This window comes from Numenius arquata, chromosome 1, assembly GCF_964106895.1.
Source record: "Numenius arquata chromosome 1, bNumArq3.hap1.1, whole genome shotgun sequence".
Taxonomy (NCBI): Eukaryota; Metazoa; Chordata; class Aves; order Charadriiformes; family Scolopacidae; genus Numenius; species Numenius arquata.
The window spans coordinates 82,103,704-82,131,671 of NC_133576.1; the positions used below are offsets into that span (position 1 = coordinate 82,103,704).

General features: G+C 43.1%; 1 protein-coding gene across 1 annotated transcript; it reads left to right on the plus strand.

The window, feature by feature from the left end:
• GGACT (gamma-glutamylamine cyclotransferase) lies at positions 1-27,665 on the plus strand. Its single transcript, XM_074156912.1, has 2 exons — positions 1-63; positions 26,412-27,665. The coding sequence occupies exon 2, from the start codon at positions 26,429-26,431 to the stop codon at positions 26,900-26,902; it is 474 nt and encodes a 157-aa protein (XP_074013013.1). The 5' UTR covers positions 1-63; positions 26,412-26,428; the 3' UTR covers positions 26,903-27,665.
• The last annotated feature ends 303 nt before the right edge of the window (positions 27,666-27,968 follow it).

A 27,968-nucleotide genomic window follows, 5' to 3' on the forward strand; every position in this document is an offset into this window, starting at 1 on the left:
CGGCGGCGGCGGCGGCAGACGGAAGGCGCGGGAGCGCACCGAGGACACCGGCAGCGCTGGCGAGTGAGTGGCCGCCGCCGCCGCCGCCGCCGCGGGGGGCGCGCACGCTCGGGCTGGCGGGGGGGCGGGGCGGGCCGGCACGCCCTCCGCCGCCGCCACGTGACGCGGCGTCTCCGCGCGTTTCGAGCGGCCCGTGCCCTTCCGCGCGCCCCGGTGCCGGCCGTTGGGCCCGAGGGGTTGCCCCGGCGGGGGAAGAGGGAGGAGAGAGGGAAGCGGGTGGGTGGCCAGAGGTGGCAGGTCCCGGCGGGGCCTCTCCGTGGAGGGGCGGCGGCGTAGGAGAGCTCCAGAGCGGGAGAAGGGGCCTGCCGGCACCGGCGGAGAGCACCCCGCAGCTCCCGCCGGCACCCCCCGCCTGCGGCCGCCGGGCTGAGGGCGGCGGAGGCGGGCCGCGGGTCCGGTGGAGCCGGAAGCTGGCAGCGGCCGAGCGCTCTCCGCCCCCGGCCGCGGGGCTGAGGGCTGCCTCGCCGGGCGCCGCGCTGCCTCCCTCCCGCCCGGTGCCCGTGGTGCGCCAGGCCGGTAAGGTGGCAGCGGTGTGCCGGGGCCGGCCGGTCTGGTGACAGCCAGCCTTCTGCTCCGGTAACACGGGCTGGGTGAGGGAGAGGCGTCCGGAGCGCTGAGCTGGGGACAGCGGTGACGGGCCCAGGCGTGCACCTGGCCTTCACCTGGTGTTCTGGGGCTCGGGGCACCCTCCGAACAGCAGTGGTCGTTGTGATCCCAACACCCATTTTAGTAACGTACCTCTGCCTTACCAGGGTTAGTGACGTGCATTTGAAGAGGAAATGCCTGAACTAGAAGGAGAAAATACTCCAAATACGATATATGAAGAGAAGCTATGACAGTTGATGCCTACATCCTTTCCAGATAACACTTAAATCATCTATATCTTATCTTGGTAAACCTCCTGAGGATTCCATTTTGCTGTATTTTCATTTCCTGCTTTTTTTTTCTTGCATCCTTTTCCATTTTAGAGTTATGTAAACCTTTTGCTTTAAAGTTCATTTAGCTGTATCTGTGTTAACTCCAGACAATTAACTTCCTCATTTTCTGCTTCAGGGCTTTTTAATTTGCTACTTCCGTAATTTTTGCCATGCTTTGAAAATATCAAGGTAGCAACTTATATAGAGCTTAACGTACAGAGGCACAACTATAAATATCTCCACGACCAAGGTGTTTCATGTAGAATTCTTCACAGAGTGGACTTGTTTTATACACTCTCTAGTTTAAGCAGGCAGTCAACCTGGAAAAGCAATTTCTTGACAATTAAAACTGTTCATTGTGTGACATAGGCCATTAAAAGAGGCTTTAAATCTTGCATGTCTGGATGAAAAATGGGCATATTTCCATCTTTCTTCTCCACTCCCCCTGAGAAAAGCCTTAAAAACCTAGACTGTGTCTGTAAAGTGTATGTCTCCTCAGCTAGCCCTAATCTCCTGCCCTTGCTTCATCATAGCTGGCAAAGTCCTATGAAAACTACTGTGTCCTTTTACCTAAGCATATGACAGCATTCTATTGCTATCGGTAAATAAAAGCTGAACCCAACAGATGTCTCTCTTACTGTCTATCTCGAAACCTGAATTGTCAAGGGTGTTACATATTAAAAAAAAAAAAAAAAAATGGACTTCCATTACGTTGCTAATGTGTTAAAATCTGTACCCTATTGCTGACAAATGTTAACTACTTAATATGTGTGTCGTACTTCATTTTGCTTGGGTTCTTGCAGCCTGTCTGCTCCTCGCTTTCCAGATTACTGTGGTGGTCTGCGTCAGCTTTGCAAGCAAGTTTCTTTGGGCTTGTTCATGAGTTTGTTTTGAGACCACTGGAATACTGAACAAAGCTTCGCTCGGTTGCAGAAGAGAGTGGGTCATGTTGTTGATAATCTGTCGTGTCATCAGCTCCTTTTAAGTTTTCTTTTGATGACTTCTTTATATGTGCGATCAGAGTTTTTTGCTGAACATTTTCTCATATCAGTTCAGGGCAGAAATGTTGTTTTGAATAGTTCGCTTGCTGCAGTGTCTGCTTTCTATGCTTTAGAAAGAATCATCATGTCAGTTCCTGCTTTCCGTAGCTGATTTTTGACGTGGAAAGCTAGGTGCCTCCAGAGGGTACCAAGCACAAACCGGGCCTGGTTTTGCCCCAAACATCCTGCTGTTTCTCCCACCCGCTGTTCCGCTGAGCACAGCCTCTTCCTTTGAGAAAGTGTTGTCTAGTGTTGGCTTTAGCCCTGCACTGGGGGGGGAGGCTGGGCTAGGTGACCTTCAAAGGTCCCTTCCAACCAACATTCCTCTGACTCCGTCTATACTTTGTCTCCATCTATACTAAACGCACGGGTTGCGTTTGTTCTTCTTGGGGAGCCTTTGAGAAGTGAGGTTATGTGGCTGCCTGATCTGCATTTTGAATTTGTGAGAGTAGGTACAGGCACAAAGGTGCAGTCCTGAGGGCATTGTGAAGTGAAAGAAGAGAATAATAAATTCCAGGGGTATGTTGTGTCATTTGACATCTGGTACACTTTTAGTCTCTGATGGATTAGCCAAATTATTTTTTCTGTGTAACCATAAGCAGTATTAATAGTTACTATTTGTAGGAAAAATACATTTCGTGTCACTGTAGTTTCTGTCATCCCTTTTTTTGGGGCAAGGTAGGTTTTTTTTCTTCCTATTCAAGTCTTGTGTGTTTCCCATGCTGTAAAGGCATATGCTCTTTGAACTTGGACTTGGTCAAATAATTTTCATAACTCCCTCTTGATGTAAGTAGAACAGAATATGAAACTTGCGTGACCTTATACATGGCATGAACTACTTCAGCAGAGAACATATGCCATGATAGGATGCATTTTCTATCTGAACTGATGCTACCTTCCTTTTTCCCATCTTTCAAAATAGCTTTTTGCAGTGTTCTGACAGAGAAAGTAATACATAGATAATTTGATAGGAGATGGGGGAAATGTATGGATGTAGTCATGTCATTGAGTTTGCAAATGTAACACCTTTTTCATTCTGTCTCTCTGAAGAGTGTGCTTAATACCTTTTTTCTTCAAAAACCAGAACTATTCAAGCAGTAGTAAATCACTCTTCTTAAACCAAAATCTCTAGCTATTTAGAATTTTCTGCTCTTTTTCACTCCAGAAGTTTAATTACATTTTATGGACCATCTCTCTTTTCCTCACTTCCAAAAACCAATTAACGCTACAGAAGGACTGACTATACCAGGATAATATAACATTCTATTGATTTACCATTACAGTGATTTTCAAGAATGCCCTTTACATTACGATTTTGGGCCATTGTAATTTATTTCAGTGTGTCAGCTATTTGCTCTTAACATCTTGAGAAAACGTATTGACTATCACTGTCACTCCTGATTTCTCTGTCATACGAGATACTTACTTCTTTTCCTTCGGAATTACCCATATAACCACCTCTGCAGTGTTTTGACTGTAATTGCTCATGTCCTTTACTGACGGCCAGAGTTACCATCGTATTGCTGGCGTTCTGACAGAAGTTCTTGGCCACATAGAATCACATTTTCTCATCCCTTCCCTGAAGCTTTGCCTTTTTCTGGGGCTGTGTATTGCCACTGTAACTGTGAGGGCTTCAGCTGAGTGAGAGTATCTCTATTAGAGCAATACTGCAATTTTAAATGTATGGGCTATCAAATAATACCAGAGTAAATACAAGTCTATTTCTCTTTTTATCCTTTTTACCTCCGCTCATTTTGTCTAGTCTGATACAATCCCACAACTTTTATCATAGGATAATTCTGGTTGGAAGGGACCTTGGGAGTCTCTAGTCCAACCTCCTTATTCAAAGCAAGGTCACCTGTGTGGGCAGACAAGGCTGTTCAGGGCTTTGTCTAATGTGTCTTGAAAACCTATAGGGTTAGAGGATACACCCTTTGGTTTACACCTGTTGTTTCTCCAACTCCCACATGCACCGCTGTGAAGACCCTACCTGCATCTTCTAGATGACCTCCTCATAGTTATGGGAAGACTGCTATTTGGTGACTCCAAAAACACCTCAAGTGGAACAAGTTTTCTGAGCTGCTTTTCACAGAGCAAGTGCTCCCACTCCATGACCATCTGAACTTACTGCAGTTTATCAGTATCTTCCTCATCCTGGGGGGGCCAAAACTGGATGCAGCGTTTTAGGTGTGGTCTAATGAGGGTCACGTAAAGGGAGATCACTTATCTCAATCTGCTGGTTGTGCTCCCATTAATACAGTGCAGGGCGCTTGCTGCCTTTCCTGATTTTTTTTTTTGTTCAGCAAGGTGTAGTCATGAGTCTTAAGGTAAGGATGAGTAAGGTAAATCATTGAGATGTCAGAGGAAACATGGATCCCAGCCAGCAGCATCTTGACTGCTGTACTGTATTTTTGGCCGAGTCCTGGCTCTCCAACAACAGTCAGGGTTTTAGCTTTCCTATTAGGGAGCAAGGAGATGTAGATGTTCATTTCTCATCACAGGTCTAAAACTCTCACCGTTTACTTGTATTTTCCACAAGTCTCAGGAATACTCATTGGCATTATGTTACTTTCTGGTAACGGTATCATGGACAATTCGAATAGGGTTTTGGAATGGTAGTATAAAAGACTTCTCTTTTCTCCAAAGTATTTTCTGCTGCTGATCTGGACTCAATCTTCTACAGTTTTTCTCTTGTATCTCTCCATATCCTGGCTATCAACCTGTACCTCTGCTACGGCCTTCTGCACCAGAGGGGCTAAAAGTTGTCTACGTATCTAGTGAAATATGTCATTTAGTACAGTTTGCCTTCTGGCAGGCAACCCAGTTTCTGTACAGGACTTTAAATAATTAAGGTTTCATTGTTTCTACTGACACACAGTACTGATAAGAATTGTGGGTTTGGGCCTCACCACTGTCCCCCTCTTTCATCTGCTGCTTTTGATAACAGACTTGCATTTGAAATGTGAGTTTCACTTGTAGTTGGCAGCAAGAGCTTCAGCTCACTTCTCTTTACATCAACTGGTGAGGCCTAAATGACCGGCCTAAATGACCAGCCTAAATTCCGAACTTTAGGAAATTAAAGTGAGGTAAATACTACTCTCTGGTTTGTAAGAAGTTATTAATAGCATTCTTTCTGAATTCTTTTACATTGAACCCAAGTGTTTGTTGCTTAATTGCATATTAAACAGGCTGCAGCATAGACACTGAATTTTAGCACTAAAATCAGTATGTGATTTTAATTATGTCTATGGTTTCTATCCACTGTAACTTCAGTAAATAACAGTTTTGTTGTTGCTTGGATCTCAGAACCGTGTGAATTTCTCTAGAAATCAAAGGAAACAGGTTAGATTACTTCCCATCAGGAGAGGCACAGTTCATATACACAGTAATGCTGAAAGCTAGTAGGAAAATAGAAATAAACCAATTTTCTTCAAAACACCACTGAGAAAAATGTTATTTGAAGTGAGACTGTAAGTAGTGAGTGAGAAATGAGGGTCTTGTTTTGGTTTTGTGTTGGAAGAATGGTGATTGTGGTGGTTTTGAATGACATTTAGACCTAGTCATGAACAAGGAATTCAGGGTTAGTTGGGATATGAGAGTAAGGCATGACAGAATTTCATTAGCTAATAGCTTCATTAGAAGAAATTATGGGTTGTTTTAATGTAGAGGGAAATGCTAGGTAGATAAGCCAAAGTACATAAAGGGCCCTCTTTGAGGTTGTAATCCTCTTGTCTTTAACTAATTTTCTTTTTATTCTTTAAATTAACTCTTTTAAATTAAATTAAATTTTAAATTAATTCTTTTGTTAGCTTTGTCTTTTTTAAGCTAATTTAACTAATTGCATGACCCTCAATTCACTGCAGGTGCTAGAATAAAATGTTTCAGATTCTGGTAGTACATAGGGTGTGTTCAAGCTTGAAGGGAAGTGCTGAAGGCTGTTTAATTCTTGATTTAGCATCTATAGCAGCAATTTCTAAACTAGAAGTTACAAGATAATTGGTATCACAAGAAAGCAAACTTGCAGGCTTAAGTGGTTTGCAAGTCCAGAAGTGCAATTGGATGTTGCCCAGTAAAGTAACTGGTTCAGTGTCAACATCTTCATTGGGTGTCCAGTGAAGGGATATTGGGCTTTTTTTTTTTTTTTTTTTTTTTTGTCTCCCTAATTGTAGCTTGTAAGACAGCATGTCATTGTTCTTCTCCGTGCAGTCCATCACCATGCTGTTAGGCACCAGCTTTCTGTTTCTGTTTGCCCTTCTGCGTGACTCCTGCCTCCCTTTTGTGACCATGTTCTTCTGGCCTCTGTTTTTTATTAATTTTCCTGTGCTCGGGGGGTTATGGGACCGTACACTGGCAATATGTGGAATGAGTGCCGGAATATGCTCTCTTGTATGGATTTACGCAACCCAGCTCACCTGGACTGAGAAGAAGTTTTACAGTAAGGCAATGGGGTCTTGTTGGTGTTTCAGTCTGGGGAAAATTGGGAATCCTTCATGGATTTTGTGAAAAGCTCATGGAAAAGGAAGGCTAGAGAAGGGGATTAATAACATAAGCATCCATAGTAATGAATTGAAGAGAAAATTACTGGATTCAGCTTTTTTTGGTCATTGAGATCGGATTTAAGCTCACAATAGGACTTGCTCAGAGATGAACCATTATCAGAATATGCGGGTGGAAAAATTGGAGGCAACTGAAGAAAGGAGTTTTAAGCAATAGCAGTTGGGTACAGATGATCAGATGAGGGATGGAAAAAAAAAATCACTTGCCATGGTTGTCAGCTGAGATGTGATGATCTTGGATTTATAGATAGGAGGAAAAGAAGGATATAGGCATTAGGTTTCCATATTCCCCCGACTGCATGCCTGTGCACATGCTCAAGGGAGATTGTGGCTTGAAGAGCAATTTAAGTCCAAACTTATTCTGGGCAAAGGAAGAACTCTAAAGAGGATGTGACAACCCTGCAGAGATTAGAAAAGTGAGGGGAAAAGATTATTAGAGATTACTAGGTGGAAAATGTAACCCTTGAGTGAATGTCAGCATTTAAATATGTTCAAGAGTGCATATCAATTGCTATTGATTTTCTTTGAGGCTATAAATCAGTGAAGCCATCAAAACTTAAATTTTCTGTCGAATGAGTAAGAATCTGAGCTCTGTGTTGCATAGTATTTTCACTGAAAGGGGATGGAGTACAGCATGTGTATGGAGTGTGGCAGCGTGTACTTTGAGGCAGTGCTTTAAAACTACATCACTTTGCACAACGCTAAGTACTGCTTTGTCTTGTGTTGTTGCCTGTGAGGTGTGGAGATACTCTTCAGTAAGTACTACTTTGGGATGTGGGCATAGGAGAATAAATGAATTAAATTTAGATGGGATTGCACAGAGCTAAGTCTGCACTATATTAGGAAAAATGTGTAAATAACTGAGAAACTATATGAATGAGAGAAATGTTTTGACACAATTTATGAAGTGGAGCCCCAGGCTTAATTCTGCCTTAGCTGAAAATTACGTAGGGAATAAACCCCAGCAGGACACTTATCATACACATACACGTTCCACACATCAAACCACTAACCTGCTCCAAGGCTGCAGTGCTTGCTGTGATGTAGCTCAGATGTACTGGCTATGAAGACTTTCAGAATATGAATCCAGCCACTGGCCAAATCTTACTAAAGCTTTCTGAAGCTCATTTCAAACATGAAAAGTAACACAAAGTTATATACTTATGAACTTTGTCTGGTTGGGAAGAATGTCTTTGGGGAAGGTGATATGAAGGGCTCAGAAAGAAGAATCTCCGCCTTCTGTGGGCTCTGTAGATAGAGACCTGTTCTCTCAAGTATTATCTCTGACAGGAGTCAAATTCAAGAGAGAATGAGCATAAAAGAAAATCAACATTTAAGAGTTTTAAATTATATTTTACGTAAATGATCTCTTTCTTTTGATTAAACTGTCCTAAGGCAGTGGGCTTTATTTCATGAATATGGTTCCAGACATAATAAATTTCTCAGTAATTTGATTAGTTATGTAGTTATGTAAAGCTTAAGGAAACCTGCTTAACAGAAACAAAACATCTTGGGGAAGACAAACAGGTGCAGTAAAGAGAAAAAAGAGGTTGTTAGTGTTTTTTCGTCTTTCCGGTATGGGGCTTCTTAATGAGATATACTGGCTGGCTGCTTTTTTTCTCTTGCTTCTATTCTTGTTTATATTTACCTTTATTTATCTTGTCTAAATATCAAGAAATTTAGGTCAAAATATATCTGGATCCATCTGCTCATCTAGTCTGTTCTTTTACTGCTAGTAGTTATTATATGTTTTAATTAAGTATGCTTAATGACAGTTTAGTCCACTAATGGGTGCCATCAAGTATCTTCAATTTTGTACATGATGAACTTAGTAATACAGATAAGGGCTTTTTTCCTAATTTCTATATATAAAAACAATTATTTAATTTCTTAGTTTGTCAAATTATAGTCTGGCTGTTTTATCTGTAACTTGCCTTTCATTGTTTTAGGTGAAAACTCAACTAGGCTCTATGTTTATTCAATGATACAGTGATCCATTTCAGTTTTGAGTTTTGATATAGGAACTTTGCACTCTAAATCTTATGACAGCCTTAAAAAATTATTAAGTCCATGACTGACCTTTCAATTCTAGGTTCATCAAATATTTTTTTAATTTTTATTTTGGTTTTTGTGGCTGACCACCAATGTTGTTGTAACCAGATTTTAAACAGAAGTCTGCAGAGTGGTGCAGCAGACACGCGGCCTGGTAGGTACGATACTAGAAGGAAGGAGCAGATGATACTGCCTTTAGGATAATTTGCCTTTCGTGACCCTGCCAAATCAGGTAATTTGGTTTCACATCAGACAGGGCAAAAATTAATCTATTGGGCTAGTTTTTGAGATTATATATGGGATGGATTATTTCTTTGACGTCTACCCCCTCCTCCATTTCTGGTTCTCTACACCAGCCCATCAGCCCAACTACATTATCAGCTGAACTTTTACTGTAGGTAGTAGTAATGCTTTGGGAGTGTGTTTAGGGAAAAGTGTTAGGAAATACTTTCAGTGACTGAGAAGCAGAGAGTCTTAAGATTAATGATTTTATCTCTTAGCAGGAATAAACTCCCCGATAATCTTGGTCTTTTGTGATCTGTAAAAACTGTGCAGTATTAACGGCATGCACAAATTCAGTATTTACTTAGACAACTCTTCTTGGATCCCAGCTCTGATTATTTCTGCTTTGTGGGCAGAGCTGCTGTGAATGTAACTTGTGTATCATGTTGTCTGAGCTACCACAATATAATCGCTTACTCTCTTTCTAAGAAACATGTATTAGTTACATTGATCTTTTTGGTAAGAGTTTCCACTTTCTCTGGATTACACCCATATGCATGTGTAATGGTTTACCGGTGAATCTCCAGTGAGATCACATATGCTGAAAACAGTCTGTGAACAAATGTGTGTACAAGATTGTTTCCTGTGTGTCTAGAAAAATAGTGGTATATCTTGTCTACAGTTGCCACGTCAACAGCTTGGAGAAAAACTGCATGAGGGTATAGATTTTCAATTATTCTGAATCACAGTGATTTATCTCCCCAGCTCGCTATGAATAGAACAAATAAAATAAAGCGTATTTCTGTAAACAAAATATAATTTATATTTTAAAAATCTCTAATAAATAGCGATTATTTCAGAACTTCTTGTGATTAAAATGTCTCGTATCTGTGATCTGAAAGTAGTGCTTGAGAAGAAAAATAGACAAAATGGAGAGACTGCTTGTTTTTTAGATTGGGATTTCTAGCTGCTTTTATGTACAATAGGTAAAGGGGATGGCTGCGTTGCAAACCCTGAAGGGCCCAAGCCGGTGTAGCTTCCTACCTGAGAAGCAGAAGCTTCAGAGAGGGCATGGTAACAGTGAGCTGTGAAGCTGTTCTTGAGGCTACGGCGGTGCCGTCCTGGGTTGTTCTTGCACTTTGCATTCTTCAGTGATTTTATCAGCCAAAGATGTACAGCTGGCCTGGAGCTGCTCTGCCTTTGAGCCAGGCGTACCTCGTGTGTGCCAGGTCCAGCCAAAGCCAGCTTCAAGACCAACAACAGTCTTCACTGTGTCATCTCCTAAAAGTACAAAAATTACATTCATGCCCTCTGTCCCGAAGTCTATAACCCACGTTTCTCAGGAGCATTTGGTCTTGTTTGGCCTTTTGAAGCTGGATCACAGTGCAGAGAGCAATGTAAGATTTGTGGGTTCAGGGAGCATTCAGTGTAGATGTGAGAAACTGGACGTTTCCTAGTACCTCAGGATTTTATCTCTGAGTGTATTTGGGAGGAACTATATGGAGTGGGAATGGATGGGAATCCAACATTTCATTCTCTCTTTTCAGGCTTAATGCTATTTGGGGAAAAAGCCTCGAAAATCAAGTAATTGCATAACGTACCATCTATAAACAGGCAGGGAGCGGGATCTAGAAATCTTTTCTTGAGGTAGTGGGAATCTAATGACTGGTCCACAAAATCAGTCTCTCGCAGTCTCCATGAGTCTGGCGTTACTTTCCACGCATAGCATATGACTCAAACTGCCTTTTATTTTTACCTCTTAAAGGAGAGCTAAGAGATTGTCTCATCCAGTTCCTTGGCAAAAGGCAAGGTTAGCAGTAGTAGTGTTATTTCTGATACAGAATTGACTGACTTGCTGTTGGGAATAGTCAGTGGTGAAGGGATTCCCAGCCTTCCTGGATGGTCTACGCTCTTCTTAACCATTGTGCTTACCAGGAGATGTTAGTCTTTCCTAACATCCATCTTTGGAATTTAAGCTCATTGGGTGTTCTGTCCAAGTAAATGCAGAAAGAAGCTTACTGCCTCGCTTTTTCTATTGCAATATGCTTTCATGTACTCAAAAGCACGAACCTATTTTCTCTAAAATAAGCGATCACAGGCCAGGCTCTTGTTTTTCCTCAATAGGCTGTGGTTTCTTGACCTATGATTGCTCGCTCTCTTCTTTCTGGTCAACCAAACACATTTCTCTAGGAGTACAGTGCTCAAAGCTGGACGTACTACTCAATTTGTGCCCAGAGCAGAGCAGGAGATTATGTTCACGTGTCTTACTCATGATGCACTTGTTTGTATGTAAACATCAGGCTATTTTTTCCAAAAGTACCATGTTGTTGACTCATGTTGAGTTCATGGTCATTATAACTGCCAAATCTTTTTCCGTGGAACTGCTGTCAGGCTAATCTTTCCCCAAATTTTGTTTATGCAGTTGATTATTCTGGCTGATCTTAGAACTCTGCACTGGCCTTACTTGAACAGCTGCTGCAGAGCAGCCGTTGTGCAGGGGCTTGCGGTTGTGGCAAGAGCCCTGTGCGCAGCCTTTTGCATTGTGGCATTACCTGCATCTTTTCACATCATTGAGTGTTTTCATTACTGGTATTTTCCTGTTACCGGAATGAATATAACAAATGTTGGACCAGTTATGTCCAGTTTGAGATGAACCTTTCTATATAGCCTTTCTAACCAGATTTTTTTACCTAATTACCAACAGTTCTTGTTAAATCATATTTTTCTAGCTTGCTTGTGGGAATATCGTGTGTCAAAAGTTCTACCAAGGTCAAGATAAATAACTAGTATAGTTCAAGATAGATGATTGCTTTTCAGCATCCGCACATCTTACCAGCTGTAGAGGTAGGAGACTACCTCTGTGTGTGTTGTAAATCTTAGGGGGTTTATTACTAGAAGGTGTGTATCCCTTTTTTTCTTCCATAGGAACTGACATTGGAAATAATGGGTGTCTCCATCCAAGTGGTGTCTCTTAGGTCTGTCTTGGCAGTCTTCCTGCTCGGCCTCTCCCGCGGAGCGCAGGTCAGGCAGGAGATGTCCGGCTGCTCTGCTGAGCAGCCCCAAGCAAACCTTTTTGACCTGTGTTATTACTTCAACAGTTGTACTTCTGCTCCTGTTCATGTCAAGTTTAAGCACGTTCTGATTCAGTGACCATTGAATGCTAATATCTTTTGGGAGAAAACAGGAGAAACGGATACTTTAAGACCTGCATTTTTTTGTATTTTTTCCTTTTAAAAAGGGGTGAGGGGCTAGGGAGTCCTGAAGTAATTGACACTGTTTTACAGAAAACTTCTGGTATGCGTTTGTGTTATTTTTTTTGTTGTTGGGTTTTTTTTGTTCTGAAATGCTGAAGAAGCTGAAGTGATCAAGTGGTGTTATACTAAATAAATCATGCATGTAAAACCTGTCTAACTGTTAGCCCACCAGACTTAGACAGTCTTTTTTAAAAAAATTATTTGTTAGTGTTAACATCTGTTTAAATTAAGCAATTGGGAGAAAAGCCCCTTTTTATTAATGACTCAGCATCCATCTTCCCAGGCTTCAGCTTGCTTTCTGCTTTCCATGACTTTTTTTTTTTTCCTTTATATGGGGTTTTGTTACTTGATAGCAGTATTTAAGGTTGTGTCGCTTGCCTGCCTTCATTTTAGGTGATCTTCTATCATCAAAAAGCCAGTCCCACAAATCACTTGAGAGCTAGTAAGTGCCTTGCTGGAGCATAGGGATCTCCTCCAAACATTTTCTGCAGATCCTAGATACGTGTTCACCTGAAAATAATTCCCGTGCAAGCGTTAGCCTTTTTGTTCTAGCTTTAAAATCCACAATGGTTGGACTAAAACCCGAAAACCCCATACCTATAAAAGTCCCTATATCTTACTGAAAAAAAACCACTGAAAGACAATATGACTTCTGGAAAGTCTGCTCATGTAATTATTGGAAGGGAAGTGTCAATCTGAATGTGTTTTTACAAAAGGAATTACAAATATCTTGACCACATCTTCCTCAGTTTTACGATACAGAATTTTCTTCCAAAACAGAATTGAAAGATTCTGAAGTCTCTGAAGTATTGCATTCGTTTGTTATAATACAGTATTTTCAGTCTTCCTTGTATAACAAGCTTATGACTCTTCTTTAAAAAGTTCAGGATTCTTTCACTAATTTATTTGAAAAGCTGTATTTAAAAAAAAAAAAATAGTATAACTTATACCAGTTGATCTACATGCCTGCCATAATTCTTGTTTGGGTTTTGAAATAAGCATCAAAAACTGAGAAAGCTTTTATTCTCTTCTGCCTATTATCTAAAGTTTAAAGCAAACAAATACATGTACTTCCTCATTATTTTAATGAAATACAGGGTCACCAATTCTGACTCTCTTTGCATTTTCCATGAATTTGTCAATTTTTTTTATCAGCTCTGTCTTGCTGGCAGAGTGAAAGGAAGGAGAGACTGAGATTAATTGAATTTTCTTTGATACTTAATTTTTTATTATCTTGGAGATCCAAGGAGCTCCAAACAATAATCAATCAAAATCACTCCCCTCTGTCTATTCTCAGTGGAACCATCATAATAACCAATTAATACAGCTCTAGACTAGACAGAAAAGTAGCGAATAGCCAGTACAGAAATTGATTGCACTTAGCTAATTGTGGTGTAGCAGAAGTCACCAGTTAAAGCCTTTTTGCAAAACAGGTGTAGGATTTATCTTGCCCAAAATATGGGGATACAGCAGAATTTTCACTTTTCTTCGGGCCTTTTCTGACCTTGACTAAGACATGAAGGCTATTGGACACCTTGAGTTTAATTTTTAAAATGACCTGTCATGGTCAGTTAACTGATAATGTATCAATTAACCACAAAAATCATCCATGTGCATCGCTTCCCATAATTTTCTATGGTACCACTTTGTTTGAAGTATTACTACCCTAAAATCAAAGCACAGACAACTGCAGAGCATTTTAGAAATATACGGCGTTATTCTGGTGACACCAGGTGTTGAAAGTAAAAAATGTAATGCATTATGTATTCAGAAGCATGCCTTTATTAATCGATAGTTATCGTGGAGTAAATGGTGAACCGGTGAAGGGTTGTCATTTGACAGTAATTTGAGTTACCTGTTTTAAAAGAAATGTTCACATCTTGAAAATCAGAAGTGATTTGTTCATCAGCTCTGTTTTTGGGTCGTATTAAAAAGACAAAATTAAATTCTTACATGGTTTCTCATCTTCCTATGTCTTAAGCAATAAGCTGTTTCTTGATTTACATCCAGCGTAATCCTCTAATTAATTATATTATTCGATTGGTTTTTTTAGTTAATTAGCATCAGTAAGTGATTATTTGCTTAAAGAATGCAGAAGTAAAATTAACTGAGATGTCCGAATGTTCCTAGATGCTGTTTGTCAAATCTGGGAGAAGTAGTGTTCAGAATAATAACATATTCCTGTATTTGGGGATTAGGAGTTACTTGAGACTGCTGCCTTACGTGATATTTGGGTGGGGGGAGTGGCATTGAGAGAGCAGTAATTGCTTTGTTCAAGAGCTGAAATGTAACTTCTACTGCCAAGTTGGACTAAGCAATTATTTAATAATGTTTTGTGCGTTTTCAACATTGTATGGATAATGTTTATCTTTAACCAAATATCATATTTTTGGACTTAAGGACGATGTTAGCTGAAAAATTTAATCTGTAAAATCATCCCTTCTTATTTCAGCTTTCCATTGTGAAATGTATTTGATGTGAGCTGTACAAGTGTTCACCCAGAACTACCTCTTGAAACTCCCAGGCCATAGTTGCTATGAGCCAAGACCTTTCAGTGGAAGCAGTCTGTTTTTTAAAAGCATGGGCAGGGACACCTCCTGCTAGACCAGGTTGCTCAAAGCCCCATCCAGCCTGGCCTTGAACACTTCCAGGGATGGGACATCCACAGCTTCTCTGGGCAACCTGTTCCAGTGCCTCACCACCCTCATAGTAAAGAATTTCTTCCTGTTCAAGGCCAGGCTGGATGGGGCTTTGAGCAACCTGCTCTAGTAAGAGGTGTCCCTGCCCATGGCAGGGTGGTCGGAACTCTATGATCTTCAAGGTCCCTTCCAACTCTAACCATTCTATGATTCTATGACTTTAGGAAAAGGTTCTTCACAGAGAGGGTGGTTGATCACTGGTGCAGGCTCCCCAGGGAAGTGGTCATGGCACCAAGCCTGTCACAGTTTGAGGAGCATCTGGAGGACACTCAGTCATGTGGTTTAGTTTAAGGTAGTCCTGCGAGGAGCAGGGAGATAGACATGACGTTCCTTATGGGTCCCTTCCAACTTGAGATATTCTATGATGCCTTTGTTGCCTTGAAGTGATGAGTCCCCAGAAGTTCTTTTCAGTGGTCCCTAAGCATGTATTTCTGCACTTTGTATCATGAAGAGCCATCTTAGCCTATGAAGTGTGCATTTGAAATATCTAATACCTCTGTAGTGTGAACCAGTCCTCCTCAGGGTGCATCATGCACAGCTGTGGTAGGCACACAACTACTTGCTGTAGCAAGACCGCCAATAAATAAAATAATGCTGATTCCCGAGGAATATGACCAGTAGCTTCTGTCTGTGCTTACTTGTTTTAATAGTCCATTTTAATCTTCCCTTAACTAACTTCTTATTCATATACAATTCTTCCTTTTGACTTGGTCTGGAGATATTTTTCACTGCATTTTAAATAAAGTATTTTACTTGACTCCAAGTCCATTACGTTATCCTTGTCAAAGGAGGTTGTTTTAATGACATTAGTCTGGCTTTTTTGCATTCAGACCCACATTGCATATTATTCCACTTCTCATTTACTTCCAGCACTTGATTCTGTTCTTTTTCCTTTATCAAGTTAGTAACAGAAATTCCTTCTCAAAGGTCACTGAAAAGAGGCTGCACAGCATGTATAAAGCTATTTTCATTTATATAAATATTTTATTTGTAAATAATCCTGTCTCATATAAATGTCTATATAATTCAGATGAATATTATATAATGTTTTCTTATTACAGCCAGACTTCTGTCTTAAGATGCCTTTCATTAAGGCTTCCTTCCAGGGATCCTGGACATTGCCAAGGAGACATTCAATTAGAGTAAATTCTACATGCCATCATAAAACTAAAATAGCTTTTTTTTTTTTTTGCAATTGCAAATCTATGTCTAAGTAGAGATAGGGAATTATTTCCATCGGTATTTCTTGTGAGCCTCCTGTGGCTCCAGGAGAAGATTTAAGGGCTTCATAGCTGGTTTTCCTTGGTCTTGGTAAATACAGACCCATGTAAAATTTTGCATCAGCCTACAGAGCCTGTTTCTGCATCAGAGATGAAACCGCTCCTTACCTGAAAGTAAACGTTTTATTCAACACATCCTTACAAGATACAAACAAACAAATTGGGAATTTCTGGTCTTCTTGCTTATCTTTGACTCTACCAGGCAGGAGGATATGTGAGATTCTGGTCAGTAAGTCTTCTGGATCTGAAAGCAATTAGAGTGCCATTTCAGGCTTTTTTGGATGCCCCCAGAATATGTATTTGTTTCTTCTATGTAAACGATAGCAGGGTAGTAAATGTATTTACTTTGAGATAAGGATGCTTTCCCAGTTGATGAAGAAGGAGATGAGGTATGTGTCAGATTTCATTGCAAGACTTTGCAAGTCTTTCTGGGAGAACAAAAATCAAGACCAGGGCAGTTGAAATAACTCATTAGTTTTCTTTTCATGGCGATCTGTGACTTTTTATCTTTTCTATAGTAAACTCAGTATGAATTTCTAAACAGAAGTGATATGCCTCAGTGGGACTGAAGTAATTATATACATCTGTTCATGGTTCTTTGTAGTTTTGATTTGGTGTTCTGTTTTGGTTTCTATTTTCTTACCTTTTATTATATTAGAAAATGGTGGAAGAGATTTGTTGCTGAGATATAGATTGGGTTTTTATTTTTGACTTGCATTGAACTGCAAGCTGAAATTCACTTTAAAAAGAGAAAAAAAGTCTTTTTATTAAATAAAACTACCTGCATAGCTTATCAAAGTAAGACTTGCATATGTATTTAATAAATTAAGCAAGTAAAATAACTGCAGTTGGAAAATTAGAATAGAATAGGATACTGGCATATTTAGGTTGGAAAAAACCCTTAAGATCATCGAATCCAACCGTTAACCTAACGTTACCAAGTCCACCACTAAACCGTGTCCCTAAGCACTGTGTCTGCCTCCAGGGATGGTGACTCAACCGCTTCCCTGGGCAGCCTGTTGAGCTGATTTGTTTTTTTACTAGTGTGTCACATGTTAAATATTATGCTTTTCCACAAATTTGATTCATAGATTGAAAGGATGGTACAAGCCTCCCTTCTTTAAGGTAGGGGAAAAAAGGGGGGGGGCAAAAAAACCCCTCCCCTCCAAAAAAGCCATAATCAGTTTCTTAGCTTTAAAAAAAAAATTGACCTGAATAAATTAAGTGGGAGGAAAATATTTCTCTGTATCACAGAAAGATCTGTTGAAATTTTTTCATCTTTTCACATTTTCCACTGTTTGTCCAGTGGCTGTCTGCAGACCAGTGGTTTGACTTGCTTCAGAGCTGTAGCTGCAAACCAGTGATTCTACAATTCTCCTTTATTATTATAGGAATACTCCATTTCTTTTTCTTTTTTTTTTTTTTTTTTAATTTTTCTCACCCTTAGTAACCTCAGCTGCAGTCCTCCAAATGCCAAGAAAGGCCTGTTCTTCTTCCACTGCTACCTAGTGGCATAGGTACGAATAAAAAAGCATTCATGTTAGTATATCTTCTATGAGTATAGATATACTTTATTATCCACTACTCCTTCCGAGCTTCACAAAATTTGTATGACCCCGCTTCCAAGCAAACCTGTTGGCCATTACCCCACGCCGTCTGCACTCTTCCTGGTTGAATATTTAAAACATTATTTGCGTTTAAATCCGGTGGTTCCTCTAATACAGCTGGTTTTAATCTTCCTCTCTCCTTTTCCGTGGGCCACTAACACTTCACAAGCAAAGCACGGCTCTGTGTAGAAAATCCTTGTGTGTGTATGTGTGGATGCTGTAAACGTGTATAAAGTACCTTTTCTTGGCCCTTAAGAGTAGCCTGTAGCCCCCCAAGGAGTCACAGGCTGAAAAAAAAACCCCGTCTGTTGGGTTTTTCTGCCACGTTGGTCAAAGGTTTGTGTTTCAGTAGCTGGTCCACGCTGGGGTAGGTCGGTGGTTTCTGGAGGTAAAATAGCACCGTGTTATGTGACGCCCTTCCCAGATTTATACGTGAATTTTCTGTTTGGTCCATTTTGTGGACCAGATCTTATTCCCTGAATGTCTGTGCTTTCATTCGTTTTTTTGGGAGGTTTGAGGAGCACCATGTTGCCACGACCTCTCTGTAGATGCTGTGAGGCTCTGGCACCTTAGCTTGTCCTGGTTGAGCCATCCTGCCACCGCCTGCAGAGCTGCTGGCCGGGGCGGCCTCCTGCTAGTCCATCAGGATGGCCGGCTGCCACCTTGCCTGGCCGGCCACACAGCAAGGCCTGAGAGGTGCCACTGGGTGCTCGTGGGGCCAGCAGGTCTCCCCTGGGCAGAGCCCATCTCACCAGCAGCCCCAGGCTGTGGCATCTCCACATAAGATGGCCTCCAGAGCCACAGGCTCCTGTCGCTGAACGATGGGGATTTATTTGCCATCTCCTTTCCAGGCTCGGTCACGCTCCCGAGGGACGAGGGGCCGGTGCCGTGCCATGACCTGGGCACCTCTCTCCTCCTCGCAGAGCAGTGTTTTGCAGCCGTTCCCCCCTCCATGTCCCTTGTGGAAAGGCACCTCACGCTCTTGCCCAGACCTCATCTTTTCTCTTTTCCCCTTCTCTCTCTCTCACCATCTTTTCAGTGTAGGAAAAAACATGTTCCCGTGCCTAGGTACTCAAAAGCGTTTGCCGTGTTTCGCAGGCCGGGATGCTCTTCTCGGTCCAAAAACTGACCGCTCCGGGTATTGGCATGTAAATCAGTGTGCCGACCCCGCGGGGAGCCCGGCCAAGCTGCGGGCTCTGTCCTCGGCCTCAGGATGTCGGCGGTTTGGAAGCCGGGGCTGTGCTCTGCATCTCAATGGCGGAAACCACTTCAAATTCAGGGTAGCGTCCCTGAAACGGTACCGGCAGCGGGGCTGGCACAGCAGGGCTGCCCTATCAAGAGTTGTTTTCTACTTTTTTCCCCTGTAACGGCGATCCGGCGTTTAAAGTTAATGCTTCATTTTTGGGGTGGGGTTTGGTTGGTTTTTTTTCCTCCTTTTGTGTAGATTAACAGTTTAAGCATTGGTACTAAAGGTGCAAAGATGAGACATTTCTATGTATGGCGTCTAAATTACTTATCGTGTACTCGAAACAGCATGATAAGGACCCACTGTGCTGAGTGGGATTTTGAGAAGCCATCTAGTCTTCTACCTTCTCCTAAAAGCAAGACAAACTATAGCATCCACAACAGTTTGGACAAATACTTACTTTTCAAGAGTTCAAGTTTTCAAGGCTTGAACGCTGTTGGATTGTCAGTAAATGCTTCACACCTCAGTTGCCACTCGAGAATAAGATGCTTGAAGGTATCATTGTGGTCTTCCAAACCATCATCCCGTTGCTCAATAGGCTTTGGAGGGAAAAGAGTGTGAACAAAACAGGAAAGGTGATTTGCATTTCTCTATGAATCCATGGCTTATTCATTCTCAAATATTTCAGTTCTGGTTTTCCTGTCTCAAAAAAAACTATAGGAGAACCAGAGAAGTTAGAGGAAGAGGTGGCACGGATGGTTGTAGGTAATGAGTCTTTTCCATTCTGTTAAATACATGTGGGCTTGTTAGCCTGGCAGAGAGCATGTCCCTGGTGGCAGGGAGGAGGCGCACAGAGACCCCTGAGCTGGAGGAAGCATCAGATGAAGCAAGCAGGCAGCAGGGGAAACAAAAGAGGAAAAAAAAAAAAACCCAAAGGAAATTGTCTCTTGGACTCGCGTGGGGCTGCCTGCCGTGGGCTGCTGCCATCACCAATCATTCGCAATAGGAGTCGTGGGAGCCCACAGGAGGAAACGGCCATTTTGCACCACGGCGCTCGTCGCCTCTGGTTTGGGAAGGGTCTGGACCCAAGTCTGGAAATGCAGCACTGTCACCTTGCCCTGTTCTTGCGCTCTGGCTGAGGTGTCTGCTGTTGACCACCCTCGTACAGGTGATATGGGGCTCTCAAGCCTTTTTGGAGTGACTTATTATGGTTGTTCTTACGCCCTGTCTGTTCTTATGATTAGAAAGCTGTTCCTATACCCACATTAATTATTCCATGCAGAAATTTTGGCCAGCTGTGTGTTCACGTTAAGTGGAGAACCAATTGTGTCTTCTATAAAACCTTTACCTGTATTTTTAGGTGATTACGCCCCATTTCGTCAGCTCCTGTTTAAGCTCCTGCTTGTTCAGCCTGTGCCCCAAAAAACACAGTCCTGGACTCGGTGCTCTGCCCTGAGCTCTTTCTAACTGCTTTTGTAGTCCACAGGTTTCTGAATTGCGGTAGCAAGAACTTGATATAATATTATGTCTGAGGCTTATACCGTAATATTTACTATTATTACTTAATATTAGGACAAAACAGTCACTACTTAATAATACTGATAGAATATTCTCTTGAGGGGACGACTTTTTTTTCCCCTCCCGGACACAATTTGTCCACATACGTTCACTTTCCATTTTCTTTTTTCTCCTAATGTGCTGGCAGTCCCTTCCTGTCTTTACACTGTCTAGAAACGTAGCCTGTTAGTCGGTCTGACGGTGTGTCCAGCATGTTTCTGCAGTGCGAGTCCAGCATCTTTTCGCGTGTGGTGGTTTTATCCGATCGTTACTTGGCGGCCTCTGTAGCTGCTCCTAACAGTCACTTTGGGACTGAAATTCTTTCTGGGAGGAGTAAACATAAACATTTGGATCATCCATATGATTTGGAAAACAAATCATATGAAGAGCGGTTGAAGGAGCTGGGACTGTTTAGTATGAGGAAGAGGAGGCTGAGGGGAGACCTCGTCACTCTCTACAACTATTTGAAAGGACACTGTAGAGAGGTTGGTGCTGGTCTCTTCGCACAGGTAATTAATGACAGAACAAGAGGGAATGGCTTCAAGCTCCAACAGGGTAGGTTTAGACTGAACATTAGCAAAGAATTTTTCACAGAAAGAGTGGTCGGGCATTGGAATAGGCTGCCCAGGGAGGTGGTTGAGTCACCATTCCTGGATGTGTTTAAGAGACGTTTAGATGTGGTGTTGGGGGATATGATATAGGGGAGAACTTTGTAGTGTAGGGTAGATGGTTGGACTCGATGATCCCAAGGGTCTCTTCCAACCTGGACGATTCTATGATTCTATGATAAATCTAATGAAATTTCTCTATACAGTAGAGTTGAAAGTGATTTGAAATGGTTTTAAACAGACAAAAGGCAAATGTTTGCTGTGACGCCGAATGGGTGGGAGGCACATGAGCAGCGCCGTGATTGATGCTTGGCCGAAGGGCCGGCACCCTCGCTCTGCCTCCCGGTGATAAACGCCGCCGAGATGCTCCAGCTTAAGCGCGGGCGTATTTGTTGGTTCGGGGCTGTAAACTATCCAAAAGCGAAATGAAAAATATCTGCGAAGTCGGTTAAGTGGCGTTTCAGATGGTGTCCAACATGGCACTGGTTACTCTAATATTCTTGTTTGTTTTCACAAACCAGCAGCTCGCAGTTTCTGAGCAGAACGACTGCTGCGAGGAGACCGTAACCTCTTGATTTCAAAGGAGCCATCGTTTCGCTGGTGCCTCTGTGGTTAATGTAAGAAAGGTGTCTTGCCATAAACTTTTTCCGAGGTATTCAGCAAGGTTGGAAAGGGGTCGGCCCGGGCAGGAAGCCCTTGTCTGTGCTATAAAGAAAATAGCAAGCAACAAAATGAAAGCATCAAAGGACCAACAGGATGCGGTCCCAGGAGTCCTCTCTGGCATGTTAGTCCTTCTTGAAAGTTAGCATTGAGTGAAGAGTGACCTTAAAACTCGCTTCATTCAAACAGACTGGGCTCAAGTTTAAAGTTCAAGGCATTTTGTTTTTTCACCTGTTTCCTACAGTTTTAAGAAACTTCTGAAGAATTAATGTGTAACTATATCTGGTCACCGAGCCAAGGCGGAGAATTTTTCTCAAGGGAAAATAATGTTACTGTATGAAGGGAGAGAAATGGATACTTACTGAGCTGAGAGAAAAAGTTTCAACAAAATAAACCCAAAAGCCCTGCTACGGCGATGTTAGGTCCCGTTTTTTTCTGTCGGGTTCTGACAGGCGACTGCAAACAGCCCTGGAGCTGGCACAGCGCAGGCGCTATCTCTTACTTTATTTTCAAAAGAAGCTGGTGGGATCCAATAATACTCTGAATCGTGGTAAAAACATGTTGATTGTTGAAGCTGCTGCTGTTTGGGGCACAACCTGGGAGGCAAAGAGCCTGGTGGTGGCAGTTCAGCTTCACCTGCGAGTGCCTGGTGACTGAGCCAGCGACTGGCCCCCGTGGCCACCCGTCCCTCTCTCGCCGCGCTGGAGCCATTTGGCTCCGAGAGGGAAAATTAAAGCCCTGACCCGAAACTCTGTTGGTAGGGGGGGGCAGGCGTGGATACGGTGACGCAGCCCTACCACCGCTAAGGCCGAATGGCAACCTGGGCTGCTGGCTGGCGCCGGTTACGAGCCGCTTTTATTTTCACCCAAACAGCATCCTCTACCCGCTTGATACTGAAATAGTGACTTTATTTTCTGCTCTTTGCCTCTCACCGTAACGAAGCAACTCTAGTAATTGATCCCGCGAGCGGTTCGGCAGGTCATCTTTCATAGCTAAAAGAAATAGTTTGAAGAGATGACATAAAGATTTCACTCACGTTTCCCCATGCCGTTAAATTTTAATGATTCTGGCATGAATATTTCATGAAAGTACCTTCCGAATGGGTTTGTTTTGTCCTGGCAGCTAATACACAGTATAGAGTCTGGGTTGTGGTTTTTTTTTCTTTTTTGGTTGGTTGGTTTTTGGTGGGTTTTCTTTTCCTCTCAGGTGCTTTAACGTAGGTAAGACGTGTCAAACTGGATTAAGTGAGAAAAGGCAACTTCTGTTGGTGATTCGGGGAAGGGGTGCCGTCTGTAACTCTTTTCAGCTGCTTGGTGGAAGTCTGTGAAATGACCCTCAAATAAAATTCTGCTCTTTACGCTCTTGCCACAAGGTGGCTAAAAATGTTTTGAAAGCCCACGATAGGCGAGCGCTAGAAAGGCTGTTAATACATCTGAGAGCCTTTCTGCAACCCGCCACACGGCACGCAGGAGACCAGATTTATTGCCCAGAAAAAGAAATGTATACGCCTTGTTTATATGGAGCGACACTCAGAGAATGTTTTTACCAAGTTTATTTCAATCGCTCCTCAAGCGGGGTTGTCTTGGCTGGGCTTTGGTGTTGGTTTGGGTTTTTTTTTTTTAATAGAAGGAGAAGTCATGGTGCCCGGCCCATCCCACATGAGGGACAGGGCCACTGTGGACCGCAGTGGTGTGATGGGGAGCTCAGCAGCCGCCTGCCCACGGAGCCCCAGTTCCACCAGCACCTCAGCCTCTACACAAACTGCGGCTGAAACGTCAGCTCCCCGCTCCGCCTCCGCCTGCTGAACCCAGCTACTCAAAAGCTAAATCAGAAACGCTTACCCAAGCCTGGGTTAGCGAGGATTTGTTGTTGTTGAATTTTGTGGGCCCTGCACTAGGATGACATCTCTGTTCCTTCACATCAGTAACTTTTCTGAGTAGCCGGCTGCTGCACCGTCAGAAACACGTTCTTAATTTTCGCTAGTTTCACGAAGGGTGACCCTCTTCCCTGCAAACTTTGGAAGCTTATCTCCAGCTGTACAGTAGAGATAGAGCTTTTGTTTCATGGAAATGAAGCGTATCTTTTTCTTACAGATGCAGCCCTCGCTGTTGAGGTTTTTATGTGCGTTTTAGGTTTCCCTTTTTATTTTTTAACTTATTAACTCTGACAAGTAACCCCTTGGTTGTGAACAATTTAATTCACAATTCATTTTTCCGATTCAAAGTGAACACGAGTGCCCTAATCCCCTAATGGGAATTAATTGCATGTTTCAGTGCTTAACTCTGATCCTTTCTCAATCCCCACTGGGAAAAGTTTCTTCCTGAAGGATCTGTGTTTGTTATTCAAAACACAATCTGAAAGGTAATGATTTCTCTTATAAAGAGAGTCAGACCGACTGAATATTAATGCTCTTTTTATTGTAAGGGAATGAGCTGCATCCAAAAAAAACTCGTTTATGTCATGAAGGATAAATTAAGCTGCAGTATCTCTGATAAAATACAGAGCGGGGGGAAATCAGTGTGATCAGCGCGGTCTTTTTTTCCTTAAGTGAAAGCCGTTTCCCAGTAAATACAGGCACACACTGGTTTTGATTGGAAAACTGTTCTGTTACAGAGAAAAACTGTTTACTTCACCAAGGGGGAAAGTGCTTTGCTACTGGTTATTTTAAATGATGCTCCTCTTGGCCGGCAACATACCCCTTTGGATAACTGACCTGATCTAACGGTCTACTAAGAGAAGGGTAAATAGCAGAAAATACATTAAGGTTCTTCTTCCCATCTTCTTTTAAAGATTTTTTTTTCAAACTCAAACTGAATCGTTTAATGACCTTTCTTCCAAACGGAGCTGCACGTGCTCCTCCGCTGCTGGAGGTGCGGCGAGTGGCTGCCACAGGGCCGGGCTGGGTGATGGGGAGGCAGGCTCTGCCCAATCGCCGACCGAGGTGCAGAACTGCTTCTGCCCTACAGAAATGATGGGGGACAGACAGGGCACAGCATGAAAAATAACCCAGGAATGATGAGGGTACCTTTTTTCCCCCCCTGCCTTTCAGTAAAGCCAGACTTTTCTCCCATTTAAACCAGCGTTGAGTGTTTTATGCTCACAGGTAAATGTTGAACAGCATCATTCAGGGTCTGTTTTCAAGAGATGGCTAGCACGTCTGCAAATTGGCTACTTCAGGCAGATGTGGCTTAGCATTTTTGGGTATCTGGGGGGGGGAAGACAGGAGAACGGTGTTACCTGGCCTTTCTGCCAGCAGCCCTAGGTTCCAGTTTTGTTAGCACTGAAAGGCCACATCCCCCAAAGTAAATAAATGGAAGTAACATTTGTACAGCTGCCCCAGACAGGAAGGCTGAGGTGCTTGTGAAGACCACAGTGTCTGGCCTTACCAGGTCTGTCAATGAGGTTTGTCACCCAACATTTATCAGCAGTGCCATGGAGAGCCATTGTGGTTCCCCTCCCGCGGTGGAGCAGGACAGATATGTCCTTCAGCCAGCACCCACTCGCTGGGGCTGTGGGTGCCACAGGCCACCCCACTTCTCTCCCTGGAGCCTTTGTCAGTCAGCCGGCAAGCGGGACCTCAGTGCTGGGGTTACCAAAAACTCTTCAGCGTGCCTCATTTTGCTTGTAAGTTCTGGCATTGAAAGCCTTTTCATCCCTCTTGGTGACAGACAGGGCCTCTGTTTGTCTTGGTGGTGTCCCAGTTTGTACGTAGTTAGCTTGCTGCGGCTACGGGCATGGTGCAGGTTGCTTTTCTTTTCCCCTTTTTTTTTAATTAAGACTGTGACAGAGCTGGTATTACTATTTGGAAAAAAAAAATACCATCAAACGTTTGCAAATGCAACGTAACCCAACATCTGAATGCGTTCATTTGCTTTCAGATGACTGATGCCACTCTGTTTTATTTTACCATGAAACAAGACGACACTGAAACTTCAACCGGCCTCTTCTGTTCCAGACGAAAAGGTTGTTTCTCAAATACGGAGTGAAATGTTGCCGAAAGGAAAACCTGAGCAGAGGAGGGAGGGACGCAGGTGCTGCTGCCACAGGGTCCCAGGACCCACCCTGAGGTGGCAACGCCGGGTGTCCCAGGTAGCACGTGACCAAGTCCCTCAGTTTGGGCTTCAAAACACCCCAACAAGGGAAAACAAAGTAATGGTGGCTTCACTCCTGCAAGTTTTAATAACCAGGTTTGACCTGGGCTGGTTAAACCATAAATGCAGTGGAGCAGCACGGGAAGGTGTCTGCTTAGCTGAGCTGACCCATGATTTTTTTTTATTACTTTTTTCCCCCATAAAGGATGTGCTAAGCGGAGCCTGTTTCCATCACTGGGATGGCTCCCATAATGGTGAGAGAGAAAAAAAAAAAAAAGATAAATGAAGGAAGGCTCAGGCCTTTTCCCCGAGGCTCAGGGATGCGTTGGCTGATGTTGTGGATTTCTTAGAGAAACCATGGGTTTTGTACATGGATTACAGCAAAGAACCGCAAGGATGGCTTTCTCCTGGCATCTGTTTTTCACTGTTACAGGTTTTGACTAAAAAGTTTAAAGCAATTTTTGAATTTAGGATGATATTTAAATGAGATGTAGGACTACGAGACCACTTTTGCACGCACCTGAAGACCCTTGCGTGCGCGCCACCGTCCTGGCGTGGGTGCGGTTCTCCAGAGTGTTGGCCAAAGCAGCCACGTGGGTAACGTACGCCTTTTGTCTTCCAGCTGCTTTTGCAGGTACGATGGCTCGTGTCTTCGTCTACGGCACGCTGAAGAAGGGCCAGCCCAACTACAAGCACATGATCAACACGGCCAAGGGGCTAGCGAAGTTCCAAGGAAGGGGCCGCACGGTGGAGAAGTACCCGCTGGTGATCGCAGGGAAATACAACATCCCTTACATGCTGAACATCCCGGGGACGGGACACCACGTCGCCGGGGAGATTTACACGGTCGACGAGCAGATGCTGCAGTTCCTGGATGAGTTTGAAGGCTGCCCCGAGATGTACCAGCGCACCCTGATGAGCATCGAGGTGGTGGAGTGGGAAGGGAAGGGCGGCGCGGGCGAGGGGCGGGCAGCCGCCGAGGGCGTCGTGGAGTGCTTCGTCTACAGCACGACGACGTACCCCCCCGAGTGGGTCGGCCTCCCCTACCATGACAGTTACGACTCCTCGGGGAAACACGGCCTCTCCTACGTCCTACGCGAAAGCCGGGATTAGGAAGGGGAGGTGACGCGGCCCGGCTGAAGACGTAGTACTAAGCACGTGTCGATGGGTAACCTTGCCAGGAAAGCTGTAACACCTTTCTATTAAAACACAGGATCTCTTGTAACCTTCCCAACCCGGCAGCCTTGGCGCTAGCGTTGAAGTCTCGTAGGCCCAGAGATGGGGACTCGTCCCCTGCCTGGTCAAGCGTCCTCCTCGCCCCCGCTAACCTGCTGCCAGTAACTGGCTTTGCATCAGGCCTAAAAATAACTGTATCTCTGCACATCACTTTTGGGGTCTAGTTGTTTTCTCCGTCCCCCCCCCATCCCTCCCCTCCTTTGCCTCAGTGGGTGACTGAGGTCAGTGAAAGGCAGAGGAACAGGCTAATTTTCTTTTTTTTACCTGAATTGACGAATTTTCTTGGGTAGCTCTGCAAGGTGGGTGGCGTAAGGATGGTACTATTGCACTAATAGCTGAAAGTGATTTTAAAAAAAAAAAAAAATCACGTCTGCCAACAAAGTAAAGCACAACTCGCGTTTAATACTCACTCGTAATGGTGTTTAGTAGGTTACTGAATGTAAACAGGGAGAGATGACCATATAGATACCATGCGCTTCACGGCAAATATTAAATTGCTGGAGAACTAGAGAAAATTTAAAGACTATTCTTACTCTGTGTTGCAGTGTCTTCCTGAACTGGAAAAAGAGTATTTTTAAAACATGTTTAGTTTTATAAGGTACTGTGAAGAAATATTAAAAGAGTATAAGGGAATGACATTTAAAATCGTATTTTTAATTTAACATTCTAAGCACTTTAGGTACCACTTCAGTTCGCTGAGTGACTGTGGGATTTGGGGGGGGTGAGGGGTGTTGGGGACCAGGAAAAGTAAACCTGATTTCAGCTGCCCCCCACGCTACGGCAGATGCAGCTGTTGCGAGCGCTTACCATTATCAAGGTGACTTCTAGCCAAGCACCTGAATGCAGAACTTGCAACCGTACGCAAACTGAATATCCTATCGGGGAAAGATTTTATGTACATGATAAAAAATAATTATTGAAACATTTACACTGGGAAAAAAAA

Coding starts and splice junctions, on each gene's coding strand:
- GGACT (XM_074156912.1), top strand. CDS start 26,429: ATGGCTCGTGTCTTCGTCTACGGCACGCTGAAGAAGGGCCAGCCCAAC.